The sequence below is a fragment of the Zeus faber genome, assembly GCF_960531495.2.
Source record: "Zeus faber genome assembly, chromosome: 1".
Lineage (NCBI taxonomy): Eukaryota > Metazoa > Chordata > Actinopteri > Zeiformes > Zeidae > Zeus > Zeus faber.
Genome location: NC_137193.1, coordinates 58,509,887 through 58,523,998, shown reverse-complemented (window position 1 = coordinate 58,523,998; position 14,112 = coordinate 58,509,887). Strand labels below are relative to the sequence as shown.

The following is a 14,112-nucleotide window of genomic DNA, read 5'->3' as shown; positions in this document are numbered from 1 at the left end:
TCAATTTATAATTAAATGGTTACAACCAGAGCAACAATTGGCCCATGGATGGCGAGACATTGAACAATCTGAATGTCAGGAGTTATCATTATCCGATCTCCCATTCCTTACTGAATCTATAAGGAAACGTAATTGTTTAAAAACCCATTTATCGCAAAAACTGTCAGCCTGGTGGAAATTCCTCAAACTCAGTGGTCACACTCTATCTCCAAACAAAATTACGCCAATCTGGCACAACCCAGACTTCTTGGTTAAAAACAGACCAATAATCTTTAGGTCTTGGAAAAGACAAGGAATTACTCATCTGGAACACATTTTTGAAAACAATTCGCTTATATCCTTCCAAACCTTAACCCAAAGGTATAATATCGGTGGCCACAGCTTCCTTCAATTCCTTTAGTTACAGAAGTTTCTAAAATCAAATTGACGAACAACATCCTACAACAACCTGAAATGATTGAACATCTCACTCATATCGGTCACATGAAAAAATCCCTTTTCCAGAATATACAAACTTTTATTAAAAACAGACGACACCTTATCTGTACCTACAATGAAATGGGAAAGAGACCTTGCTGTTCCCACCGATATCAACCTGTAGAAGCTTATTTGCAACAACACCTTTTCTATGACCCGCAAATCCAAAATGCAACTCATCCAATATAAGATTTTGCATAGAGCCCATATCACGGAACACAAAATGTTCAAAATGGGTTTTGCGGATGAAGACATTTGCTCTCATTGTTCCCTTGAGCGACCAGAGATGACTACTTTCATGCCTTCTGGCTCTGCCCACCTATCCTAGCATCCTGGACCAACATCACCAAGAAGCTATCAACCCTTCTGGGTCGCAGCATTCCATTCTCCCCGTCTATATGTCTTCTCGGTGACCTCTCCTCAGTCGACCCACCACTGAAACACCACCAACCCATTTTGATCGCCTTAACAGTGGCCAAGTAAACAATATTACTCAATTGGAAAAAGAGAGATAATCTCACCACATCCCAATGGTTGCAGTTATTAATAGATTACATCTCAATGGAAAAACTATTGGCAATATCCCAAAACAATGTTGATTAATTTCATGAAATATGGGCTATTTTTATCACTGACATAACTCCATCATTTAATACTTGAGTCTTCCTAAGTCGGTGCAATGTCATTTTGCTTTGGGGCACGTGGGGGTCCTCCTGGTCTGCTGGGGCTCCGCGGTTGGGTGGATGCCTGGGCGGCTCTGGGGACATCCGTGGTGCGTGGGCTGGTGTTCTTGGGGGATCCCTGGGCCCCACGGGGGAGTTGGGTAGTCTGGGTGGTGGTGCCCGCCCCTTTACCTGAGTTGAGCTGGCCTGTCTCCGGGGGTGGGGGCAGAGAGACGTGCTCCCGGGGAGTACCTGCAGCTGGCGTCTGTGTGTGGGTTCCGGGCGTGGTTCAGGGCTTGGGTTGGGGGTGGTGGGTGTGGGTCGCTGGTTCGGGTCTCAGGCCCCGTGTTCGGCGGGTCGTCGCGCCGCTGGGGTCGCCCCAGCTCTGCGGGTGGGGTGGCTGGGCCTGTGTGTCCTTCTGCGTCCCCTGGGGGGAAGGTCCGTCGTGCCAGGGCTGGTTAGATGTTCTGTCTGGTCCTGTCAACCTGAGTCCTGAACCTGGCTGGCTGTGCTAGGCGCGGGGCTCACCATGTGGCCTCCTTCATGGGGGGCGGTCTACTGTCATCACACCGGGCTGCCGAGGTACCTGCCCTCTGACGCTCTCGGTGCACGGGACGCTCGTCGCTGGGGGGTCGGGCTGTGGGTGGGGGTGCCATCTGCCGCCCTCTGTTCTGTAGTCCGCATGCTCGGCGGCTGGGGGCTGACCAGGGGCCTGATGGGGGCGCGGAGCTGCCTGACATGGTGGAGGCGCATGGCGGACGCTCTGCGCCCTTGGCTGATCGCTGTAGATTGGCTGCCACCAGGTATGGGAGGTGGGCACACTGGGGCGCAGTTGGGTCCGGGGGGGGGGGGGGGTCTGCGTGGTTGCTTGCCGGCCTGCTGCACCCCTGGATTGATCCAGTTGTGACTCGCCTATCTCTCCCAGTGTCAAAACTCATACTCAGCACATACACCACACAACAGACCAAGGGCTTGCGGGATGGGCGGTGTGCAGGCTATGTGGGTGGGGATGCCGTGGGCAGCTGCCATCTTGCCTGTCACGCTCCTGCCCAGGCGTGCTTCTCGTCCGCCCCAAAATTTTAATCCCACTCACATTAGCTTGGAACACATACACTGGCACAATCCTACTCCGAATAACACTCCATCGGACCAGGGTCTGCGGGACAGGAGGAGTGCGAGTGATTCGGGTTCGACTTGCCTGAAGGACTCGCACCCCCAACCCCGCAATTTTAACTGCAATTACAAACAGCACACATTGAGCCCTGGGGGTTTTTTTTTTCCAGGGTGGCCGGTCGCTGGTCGGTCGGAGTGGGGGCGTTGTTGGCCGGGGGCTGGTCGGGTGGGCCCCCCCTCCCGGCCTGGCTGGAGTCATGACGGCTTGTGCCTGGTGGCTTGGGATGTGCTGCGACCTGGCGGGGCTGCGGAGAGCTCCGCCGGGGGTGCCTTCTGGGGCCCCTGGGGGGACTGCCTGCCGTTGTGGGTGTAGGTTAGGGTGTGGGGGGCGGCTGTTGGCCTTTGGCTTCTGCGGTGTAACTTCTCTGCGGCGGGCGCCCCGGATGCTGGGGGTGGCGGAGGGCCTGTATACCTGGCGGCCTGGGGGGGGGGGGTGTAACATCAAGGTGCCCCGTGCTATGTGGTATGGGCACTTGGCATTCACGCCGGACGGAGTGTCTGGTCGGCTGCGGTGGGGCGGGCCTCTCCCTTGTGCGGGGCGTGGGTGGACATGGGGGTCCTGCCGGCTCTCGCCCTTCCGCTGCTTGGAGGCGCCGTGACATAATGTCGACCTTCTACACCAGTACCAATGGGGATAAGTCATGTACACTCACTGGTGGACACACACACACACACACACACACCCTCCTGGTTGCATTCCTCTCCTTTCCTCCCTCATTTGCTGCCATAATTATGACAGGAAGAGGCCACGTGACCAGTTTCCTGGACCTAATTCACTGTTTTTCAATACATTTTGTTGTCCAATGTTCATGTTTTTGTGTAAATGTTGTTTGTTTCTATGTTTATTTGTCTCGCCGTGGTGATTCTCCCCCTCTTGGAGTAGTGATCAGTTGTTTATAGACCCAAACATGATAAATAGTTCTCCAAAGAGGGGGGTTGGTGGTGGTTCTCCATAACCAAAAACTGTGCTCTTTTTGATATAATCATCATTTTGATATAATTTCACATTCATACTGTCTCTTCAATGGATTCATCGTTGTTGGATTGATCTTTAATTAATAACTTTAATCTTTTAAACCTGCCCGGTTTTCCTTTATGTTGTAGGAAGGAAAATGTTTTCACTGATGTATTAAGTCACAATAGAAACAAAATTCTTGCAACAAGAACAAGCATGTGCACCTACGCTTTTGTCGACCTGCTGTCCTTTTGATCAGGCAAATTTTTTTTAAGTGCGAATGGGCACCGAGGTGGTGGATTGTCTGGGCAAGACACGCAGATTCATGAGGAACGTGTCTTCGGCGTGCCAGCGATGTGTGCACTGCGAAGCACTCGATTCACGCCCGTGATCTGCATGTGCTCTGCCATGTGTCCCCATGCTGCTCCGTTTCCTTATGGTGCTAACTCACTCACACCCCCCCCCCCCCACCGCCCCATCACGGATTGCCCGGAAGCTGGGTGACAATGTGCTGTTTCTTTTTTTTTGGAGCGCCTGCCCCTCTTGAACACCACCCCTCTTGGCCCTGTACAAGAACATAAATATTGCATATGCCTTATACACGGAGAGTGGATTATTTTAGTGAAATAAAATAAGAACTTTTAGGTCTGGAGATTGGCTCGCAGTCACACAATGACTGCCGTTGGGTCTTTGGTAGAGTTTTATTTTGCCAAATTATAATCAGATCTGGGTCAGCGATGCACGCTATTGAGACTCACCGTGCACCTGCAAATTGTAGTGTCTGCTGTCCACTCCTGCCCTGTTTGATGCCACGCAAGTATAGGTGGCGCTGTCGGACACCTGGGTGCGGGTGATCCTGACAGACACAAAACAACAGATGCAGCAGGTTAGAAGCCATAAATCCCTCCTTTTCTTCCTTTCCTGTACGGTATATAAAAAAATCATATGAACAGATGGAATTCAGAAACGTTGACTTTGGCCTGTTGTCTCTTTGCAGTCTGACCGCCGTCCACTGACCTACCGGAGCACCTGTCCAGCAGAGAGGAGGCGGACGTGGGACGACACCGGCAGCGGCAGACCGTTCCTCAGCCAGTTGAGCTGCGGGGGAGGTGAGCCCGTCGCCACGCACTCAACGTTGATGGAGTTGTCCCGAATGGCGGTCAGCTCCTTGGCATTCACGGTGTTGCCATCAATCGCGGGAGGCACTGGAAACAAACAAGAAACGAAACAGCCATTGGTGTTTATTGAGAAAGAAGGATTTGATTTTGTGCCTGCAGAAGGTTTGAATACATGAATGGAACCCACCATACACGTTGAGGTTGAATATCCGATCCTCCTCTCCGGCCGTGTTGGTGGCCACGCAGGTGTACTTCCCACTGTCGGAGGTGAGAGCCCGCAACAAGGTGAGCTTGCTGCCGTCCGGGCTGATCCTGAACATAAACACAACGGGATACGCCGCTTAAGGTTTTGTAGAGAGCTTTGTCGGATGACGTGACAACAAACACGTGCAGCTCAACATTGGCGGAAGATCCGGCGGTGGATGCTGAGACAGAACAGGAAGCCCCCGACACCTGTTACCGTTCAATGGGAGGAGGTGGAGATGGTGGACTCCTACAGGTTCAAAGGTGTGGACCTATACTTTTAGCCTTTTAGTAGAGTGACACACACTATGTTCCCAATTTTTCATTGGTAATATTGTAGTGGCCTCCATCCCTAGAACCATCTGCTTCCATTTCTACCTGAGTCCCTCGGCCGCCGTCCCGCTGACAACCTCCCCGTCCTTCAGCCACTGGATAGAGGGCGCCGGGGTTCCCCGGGCGCGGCAGAGCAGCTGAATGCTTTCGTTCAGCAGAACCCCCATGTCGCTGGGCAGTTCCGAGCCAGAGATACTGGGCGGGACTGGGAGAGAATTACCAATGTTTAGTCACAGGAGATCCAGGAGATTCCTTGAAAAAGCTCATGGTCCCCTCAGTTCGTAGCTACAAACGTTTACTGTTAATATGTGTGTGTCTGTTATTTTATTTACTTATTTTTGTTATTATACAGCTTAGTTAAATTAAGGATAACACTCATCCCCCTCATTACAGTGGGCATATAACTTTATATATATATATGCCTGAGAGAGAAGAAAGGGAAACACATTTTCTGAATATACAGTACATTTCTTGAGAATGTTGAAAATTAATAGTTGAGAATGTTTAATGGAATCATCGGTGGCATATTTACAATACCTTGTATGGTGAGGTGGTAGCTCTTCCGGGCCTCCCCCTCTATGTTGGAGGCCAGACAGGTATAGTTGCCGCTGTCAGAGAGCTGTGACCGAGCGATCTGTAGCTTGCGGCCGCCCGACAGAATGTGCATCTCAAGAGACTCTGAATTCTCTGTGAGAGAGAAAGGGAATTAAAAAAAACAGCCATATACAATCGTATTTATCGACGTTTGCGTTATAAACAATATCCAGTGGCAACAGAAATTTCTCCTTGATGGATAGACTTTTTCTTTGCATTTTGGATTTTTGTCTGTTCTTACCAATGTTTCGTCCGTTCTTCAGCCAGGTGAGGCTGGGAGGAGGGATGCCAGTGGCATCGCAGGCGAAGGTGACTGGGTTACTGATGGTTTCCACCACACTCTCCTCTGTGAGACCGTCTACGCTGGGAGGCACTGGGGAGAGAAGAAGAAAGAAGGGAATAAGAACTAATTGAAAACAGTCACATCAAAAACCACTTTGTTTGTTTTTACATAAAAGGTTGACTTACCGTAGATATTAAGGTGGAAGTTTTTATCTACTTGACCGGCGATGTTGGTGGCCTTACACACATATTGGCCGGTGTCGGACACCTGAGGAACACAGTGGACAGTTCAGACGGATCGAACCAAAAAGCTGCTCCATTCCCTTTTTTTAATTGTTTTATTTTGTTAGTGCAAGTTTAAAAGTCTCCTGTTGGAAGGATGGTTCTCTCACCTCCGCCCCTTCAATCTCCAGCATCTGCCCGTCCGCCAGGATTTTCAGATTGGTCAGCTCTGTCACTGCCCTGCCGTTCTTGTACCAGGTGATGGTGGGAGGCGGCACGGCGTTAGACTCGCACTCCAGGGTCACCGAGTTCCCGACACGCACGCTCACTACCACAGGGGAGTCGCCACCGGTGTCCCGGATACTGGGAGGGACTGGACAGGTGGAGGGAGGCAACAGTAAACTAAAACAGTCTGATGCCAATGGCTAATGGAGTTGAGTGCATTCATGTTGTGGTGCGGTCGGTAACTGACCGAACACGGTGAGGGAGATGAGTTTTCGGGCCTCTCCTGCTGGGTTGATGGCGACGCAACTGTACTTTCCTCCGTCCGATACTTTGGCCCTGAGGATTTGTAGAGTCCGACCACCTGAAGATACCGGCGGACCCGGGGAAAAACCCAAAACCTCAGAGATCTTTTGAAACAGTCACTTCTGCATATGTTATTATGTAATAGACCCTAGATTGTTTGCGTGGTCATTCATATGGGTAAGTAGACCTCTAACGCCATTTTTGGAGAATTAACATTGACTTTCCATTACCTGGCATGATGAGTACGTAAGTGTTTGCCTGAACCGGACCCCTGTCGCTCAGCCAGCTCAGCGAGGGCGGGGGGAAGCCGGTTGCTTCGCACGTCAGAGACACAAAGTTGTTTACCACCACGGTCACATTCTCAGGGTTCAGGCCTACGATGCTCGGCGGCACTGAGAGGGCGAGAAAGCAAAACCTAGGTCTCAATGGAGGGGCAAAAGCTGTTTTTCAATTCATTTCAATGAATCAAAATCGGGAACTTTGTGAAAAATGTCATAATATATGAAAGCAAAAAATGTCTATCCTTTGGCCTTTCCATCCCTGACTTACACGCTGTTGCCTTACCATGGACATTGACATTAAATGACTTTTCAGCACTGCCGGCCATGTTGTCAGCGGCACACATGTAGCGTCCTGTGTCTGACACCTGGGCATTCAACAGCTGAAAGAAAAACAAAGAAAACACAAGTTAGAAACTCAATACACATCTTCAAGGTGTCTCAAAAAAGAAGTTAGCATTTTGCTGGTCTAAATTGTGGCCCAAATCGCCTCCCTAATTTTCTTGCCTGCAACATGCGCCCGTTAGACAGGACTCTGTGGGGGCCCTCAGCGCTGATGGGCTGGCCGTCCTTCAGCCAGGTGATCTTGGGGGTGGGGTTACCGTCCACGTAGCATTCCAACTGGGTGGTCTTATTCACCAGGACTGTCGCCTCCTCCGGGAGGTCACCGTCTCCACCCCTGATGGTCGGAGGCACTAGAGGACAGAATAAGAAACACAGTTTTCTTGAAACGCCTCGTTCGTTGACTCCAAACCAGGGGGCAAAATGAATTAACATCCTACTCACGTAGGACTCTGACATCATACTGAATGGAGTCCTCTCCCGCCTCATTGACGGCCACGCAGGTGTATCTCCCTGAGTCCTCAGCTTGGGCTCTGGGGATCTGCAACACACGCCCTCCTGGAGACACACACATACCAAAAAGGTTAGTTTCCAACCCTTTTCTCTCTCTATCTATCTCTCCCTCCATCCCACTCTTTTTCTCTCTCAAACACCTAAACTCACTGTTGCATTTTCCATTTTCCTGTACCTGGCAGGATGAGCACTTTGTCGTTGGAGGCCAGCGCTCGACCATCCTTGTACCAAGTGAGAGTCGGGGGTGGGACGGCATTGGTCTCGCAGTACAGAGAGATGGGGTTGTTGAGTATGACGTCCTTAACCTCCCCCCCGCTGCCCGGTGCAGAGATGGTGTCGCCCACTCCGCCGGGTCTGTTGAAACTAGGTGGAACTGGAGTTGGGAGAAAGGAAGGGCATTCTTTTTTTGCAACGGTTCAAAAATGCACGGCCTCCCGCGGCGAAGCATTGACATTTCTCTGACATGTTTCACGCTTGGGTTTTTAAGGAAGGTGTTCGGCATCCTCTTTAGCATTAAAGAAAACACAATGTCATTCATCTTATAACCGACAAAGAGGCTGCAACTACTGCCCCAGTGAACATGCTATCATCAGTCGACCCAGTTCACCTTGTATATTTACATCAAAGTCCTTCTCGTCCTCCCCGGCCACGTTGGTGGCGACGCAGGTGTAGCGCCCGGTGTCGGAAACCTGAGCGTGCTTGATCTGGACAATGCGGCCGTTGGCTGTGATGGAGACGTGGTCATCTGCTCGCAGGATCTATGGAGAGGACAGATGAAAGCAGAACGTGCGGGAGACACATAAAATGCTCGATTTCAGTGGGGAAAAACAACATATTTATCCTGAGCACACGTTCTTAACTTCGAACGGACTCTGAAAATGGGAATGAAATCTCGGTTGAAGATTTCACCTGTCCATCCTTGTACCACTGCAGGGCTGGTGTTGGAATGGCCTGAGCCTCACATTCCAGGGTGAGTGTGTTGTTGACCTTAATCTTCACCTCTTTAGGCGACAGGCCCTCCCCTGGGATGTCATTCTTATTGATCTGAGGGGGAACTGGGTTCAAAAAACACAACTCAGATTTATATTTGAGCAATTTCAATAACATCAGTTATTACATAATAATTATTTTGCATGTCCAAGTCATTTTTAACATAGAAAATAACATGTATTTGACTTTTCTTGTTTTACTTTTTTTTTTGGCTAGTTGTGTATATTTGGCAAATTTAATTTTAATGTTTTACTTAACAATTTATTATATTTAATTGTATTGTTTTTTATTTATTCTGGTGGAATAAAGTCATTCTGATTCTGATTCCTTCGGATTCTGACATAAACATTCAGATTATCATATTTAAAGGGAACATGAAGGTTCAATTTACAAATAAGGCAACAGGGAGCCGTCGGATAACACATACCATAGACTTTAACCTCATAGTTCTTCAACGTCTCTCCAGCCTCATTGGTTGCCATGCAGGTATACCTCCCAGCATCCTCCTCTTTAGCGTTCAGGATCTGCAAGGTTCGACCGCCTGAAGGAGCGGGATGAATTGAAAAATGAAATGAAATGAAATGACGGATGAAAAATCAAAATAAGATTTCAACCATTTGCAGTTGAATTATTTTAGTTGAATCCAATCCAGTCCAGTTTTACATTCCCTGTAAGCCTGACCAGGAAAATGGATAAAGAAAATAGAGGAATCGATCGATTCATGTATTCTATTCTATTGCTTTTCCCCCAAAAAACATAATTTCCTGCCGTCTTCAGACCTGGGAGGACTCGCATGTTGCGTCTGGATTCAAATGGGACGCCGTCTTTGAGCCAGGTGATGAGCGCAGGGGGGTAGGACTGGACCTCACACACCAGGCTGGTGGGGCTGCTCAGAGTCACCGTCACCTCCTCCGCCGAGCCCTCGGGGCCAGAATCGGTGATGGTGGGAGACACTAGGAAGATACAAAGAGTACATCAAAACGTATCCTTATACTTAGCTTTCCATTAATGACACTTTCAGTTGTCAACTTGGTCAACCACCCATTATACATGTCTTGGTCAAAAATCGAAAACTCGCAGTACAGTCAGACATATTTATATGTTGTAAGTAGATGTCACATGTTATAAAATATTAGATTGTGTGTGAAAATGTGATTTATTTACAGTTATGCAAATGCAAGAAGGTTGGATAAACTGTAATTGATTTGCACTACAGAAATACTACAGAAATTTGACCATCTCAATAATTAAAGTATCTGTGATTTACTTTCCTTATGGGTAGAAGTAAAAAAATCTATATTTGTACTGCTCAATTATACCGCGAAAATATACATAAAACTTTGCAAAATGCATCCCAATTTTTGAGAAAAACAAAGAATTTTTGGTCACAAAAATGATAAAAAAATAAATCTTTGCAAAATCCTAGAGGATAATGAACTGAAACCATATAGTTACCATCTCTTTTCTCTCCCGGAAAAATACAATTATGTCATACAAACACAGCCACATACATAGAGACATCCTTGAGGTGTACTGAATGCCTCGCACTCAACCGGCAGAACCTTCAAAGTACATACCCAGCACGTTGAGGTTGAAGTGCCGGCTGCGCTCCCCTGCACTGTTAGATGCCAGGCAGCTGTAGCGCCCAGTGTCGGCCATCAGGGCATCAGAGATCAGCAGGAAGCGGCTGTGAGAAAACACCTGGTGGCGTCTGTCGGGCAGCAGCGGCTGGCTGTCCTTCAGCCACCTGATCTCGGGGACAGGGTTACCTGGGTTGGGGGGTGGAATTGGTTAATTCAATGCATTACATATAAGAAAGGGTATGAAGTAAATCAAAACAAACATGTTTCCTTTTACTCTGCTACAATTATCTGTGCTATTTATCTATTTAAAAGACCTATTTATTTTGATACAACAAATGCAGGGGATGTATAAAAAGGGTTATGTTCAGTTTGATAAAAAGAGGAAACCATATGTAATAATAGATAATGGAATAGGTAGAGGGTAACCTGAGTGTCTTTACACCAACATACAAGGTCTAGACATTGAATAAGTACTTTTGCTACTTGAGAAAACATCAAGTACTTTAACACTTTCACTTGAATATTATGTTGGTCTTATGGTGTACGGTTTTCTTTGTGTATTGATATGAAATTATTGAATATGAGTATTACGTTTTACAGATACACTTAAACCCTAATTCCCTTTTGAAATATCCATAGCATTGCTTTTTTATTTTTCTTCGACTGTTGAACAGTGTGGACTTTCCCGTACCTGTGGCCTCACAGGTTAAGGTAACGTTGTATTTCTCCTTCACTTTAATGTCTTCCACCGTTGCCCCATCCACAATGCTGGGCGGAACTGTAAAATCAGATTGAAAAGCAGGAATTGAACCGACCGGCTCAGCTTTAAAATGCAAGACAAAATAAGTATATCGATTTGCAATCGTTTAATGGCCATTTAATTATTTGTGATTGATTAAGTACCAAGGATGTCGAGATCAAAGTTCTTTTTCTCCTCTCCGGCACTATTAGACACAATGCAGGTATATCTTCCAGCATCCTCCACTGCAGCGTGCATCAGACGAAGGCTCCGTCCTCCTGAGGGACAAAAGGACAAATAGTGAAAGGTCAAATTTAAATTCCCAACTTTGACAGTATCTCGGAATGCCACAGTAAGTCATCATACTTAACTACATGTCATTGTAGCTCAAGAAAGGAAAAAAAAAGAATCTCAAAGATGCGTGAACGGTCAAAAGGCTCCCATGGCATTTTGGTGTTTCAGTTCCTATTCAAATAAATGACCCCTTCTTGCCATCTGATCACCTAAAGCCATTCATCTCTATTTTTAAGGAACACTGCTGCTTTTCCGTCTCAACAGAGAATCGAAGAGAACCAACAAAGCAAACAGCGACTAAACACGTTCTGCACAGATCCCATTACAAAAAAATCAACACGGTACATCTGGAATTTGAAGAGCGGTGTGCCGTCTGGGCAGTCACCTCTGAAAGATACCCCACCACACTGACCGCATAAATATCACCTTCCATTCAGAAAGATCTGGGAAGATTTTGTTTTACCACAGAATCCACGACAGAATACACATCAGACCAATGCGGATGATTCAAGAAACAAATGGACATGACTTGGTCCAAGCCCGATTGTTGTTTGAATGAAAGTTCAAGAGTCTAGCAGTTCAAGTCTTGCAAGGCAAGGTTTGGAAGCTTAGATTAGACACAGGAAAAAAACCCAAAAAACCAACAGTCTTTCAGGCACAGATCCCAGTCTGTTGCAGTGTTGGGTTTGGCTCTAATTGCCGAGCTCCTATTACGTCTCATTACCGGTGATGTATTGCATCTGCTCAGCCTCTGAAAAACGGTCCACGGAGCTGTGTTTCTTCAGTGGAAACGTTGAAAGGTTTAACTAGATACTTCGAGACAATTTAAAGCAGCGATACCACCTTTTTAAAATATCAATTGCAAGTCCTAAACTTTAAGTATCTGCTGATACCATGTCCTCGTTAAAATTCACTTTTCCTTAACAGTGTAGACTTAGTCCATTTGTTTGGGGGTCATTAGAAGCAAATAAATGAAAAATCATCAACATTAATGACATTAAGAAGAAAGTCAAGTTGCTTTGCTTATATCTGGCATATCTGCTCATTGTATGGGATTTTTGTTTTGGTATCGGTTTCCTGATTTAAATGCAAAAAGTGTAAATGGCTCTATGTCAGCAAAAAAATTGATGCATGGAAAAGCCAAACTAACTCACCGGAGAGGATGCGCACAGAGCTGGTGGCTTTGATGGGCTGCCCGTCCTTGAGCCAGGTGATGGCGGGAAGTGGTATCCCAGAAGCCTCGCAGGTCAGGGCCACTGGGTTCTTCACCACAACGGTGATGGTCTCTGGGAGCTGCACCTGACCCACGATGCTGGGCGGTACTGCACCCAGCACAGAGAGAGGACAAGGGACGGTGGAATAAACATTATATTCAATCTGTTGCTCAAAGGGAGTTACGAAAGCTATGAGAGAAAAGGTTCAAAACACTGCAGTCAGATATTTTTACCAGAACTAGGTCTTTTTTGGTCACACCAACCCTATAGATCTTCATCGGCTCCCAATACAAGCAAGAACCCACAAGCAAGCAAGAACCCACTTTAAGGTTTAAGGACCTTAAGACTTTAAAAGCCCTGAGTGGTTAGCCACATTAAGTGGCGAGTTGAATCATTAAAGATTCATAAATTTATTTGATTTCTGTTTATTTTTCTACGTTTATGACGACGTACCGTGCACGTTGACATCGTGCTTGCTGTCGGCCTGTCCCACCACGTTGACGGCGATGCAGGTGTAGCGTCCTGTGTCGGACACCTTGGCGTCTTTGATCTGCAGCAGCCGTCCCTCGTCCAGCACTGCGGCGCCCCTCTGGCCCGCGATCGGCCACCCGTCCTTCAGCCACGTGACCGCCGGGCGGGGCACGCCCTCGGCGGTGCACTGCAGGGTGATGTCGCCTCCCTTTGTCACAGTGACGTCACCGGCCGTGCCCTCGATGCGTCTGATGGAAGGGCGGACTGAATTGAGAAGAGTGGGTGAGTTGATGGAGACGCTCCTCCCAGGAGAAGATTAAACACCTCGTTCCCTCTTCTGACTGAACGACAGAAGGAAGAATTCCAAACATCCCCAGTGTTGCCGTTTTCGCCACGTTACGTACCGTACACTTGCAGGCTGTATTCCTTGGAGCTGCTGCCTGCCGCACTGGAGGCGATGCAAGCGTAGGAGGCTGTGTCCGTCCTCTCGGCCGCCGAGATCTGAAGCTGCCGACCTCCCGATAAAACTCTGACCCGCTGGTCTGACCTCAGCTCCGCACCTGAGACAAACGGCACGATACAGGAGGTCCGCGCTTAAAACACACTAGGGGTCCGCGTCCTCGCATAACCACCCTCAAGGAGAGCCCGCAGAGACACTTACCGTTTTTCCTCCAGCTGAGGCTGGGAGGCGGGATGCCACTGGACTCGCACAACAGAGTGATCAGACTCCCCTCGATCACTGTCAGCGGGGAGACCTCCTCCGAGCCGCGGATACTGGGAGAAACTGCAATGACGACAAGAGACCAGAGGGGGGGCTCTCACCTTGATAAAGCTGATGCGCGTATAGTGTATGTGTTAGCTATTTTGGACCTCCACCGGACCAGCAGAGGACCAAGGAATTCGTTTTAGGCAATGTTATACACTGGTATGTTCACTATTAGAGCGCGTGTAGACAAAACAAAGTACAAATAAGGACACATGAACTCACCCCAAACATTGAGATTGTAGTTCTTCTCTGTCTTGCCGGCGACATTGATGGCCTCACACGTGTACCTGCCCGAGTCCTGCACCTGGGAGCTGTCGATCTGGCAAACAGTCACG

The 14,112-nt window shown here is 48.0% G+C and overlaps 1 protein-coding gene across 1 annotated transcript in view; it reads right to left on the bottom strand.

Moving 5' to 3' along the window:
• The window catches only part of hmcn1 (hemicentin 1), a gene marked incomplete at its 5' end in the record, with an annotated part of 97,534 nt that overhangs the window by 19,440 nt on the left and 63,982 nt on the right, over positions 1-14,112 (bottom strand). The window contains 26 exons of the mRNA XM_079997955.1: positions 4,026-4,123; positions 4,289-4,472; positions 4,573-4,697; positions 5,007-5,166; positions 5,499-5,648; positions 5,797-5,928; positions 6,024-6,105; positions 6,230-6,432; positions 6,532-6,645; positions 6,818-6,979; positions 7,152-7,248; positions 7,373-7,560; positions 7,652-7,765; positions 7,896-8,093; positions 8,328-8,478; positions 8,630-8,775; positions 9,138-9,251; positions 9,490-9,663; positions 10,288-10,479; positions 10,985-11,071; positions 11,197-11,310; positions 12,481-12,648; positions 12,994-13,275; positions 13,416-13,571; positions 13,673-13,795; positions 14,000-14,096. Coding sequence (XP_079854081.1) covers positions 4,026-4,123; positions 4,289-4,472; positions 4,573-4,697; positions 5,007-5,166; positions 5,499-5,648; positions 5,797-5,928; positions 6,024-6,105; positions 6,230-6,432; positions 6,532-6,645; positions 6,818-6,979; positions 7,152-7,248; positions 7,373-7,560; positions 7,652-7,765; positions 7,896-8,093; positions 8,328-8,478; positions 8,630-8,775; positions 9,138-9,251; positions 9,490-9,663; positions 10,288-10,479; positions 10,985-11,071; positions 11,197-11,310; positions 12,481-12,648; positions 12,994-13,275; positions 13,416-13,571; positions 13,673-13,795; positions 14,000-14,096 — 3,811 coding nt within the window. The remainder of the gene's footprint in view (positions 1-4,025; positions 4,124-4,288; positions 4,473-4,572; positions 4,698-5,006; positions 5,167-5,498; positions 5,649-5,796; positions 5,929-6,023; positions 6,106-6,229; positions 6,433-6,531; positions 6,646-6,817; positions 6,980-7,151; positions 7,249-7,372; positions 7,561-7,651; positions 7,766-7,895; positions 8,094-8,327; positions 8,479-8,629; positions 8,776-9,137; positions 9,252-9,489; positions 9,664-10,287; positions 10,480-10,984; positions 11,072-11,196; positions 11,311-12,480; positions 12,649-12,993; positions 13,276-13,415; positions 13,572-13,672; positions 13,796-13,999; positions 14,097-14,112) is intronic.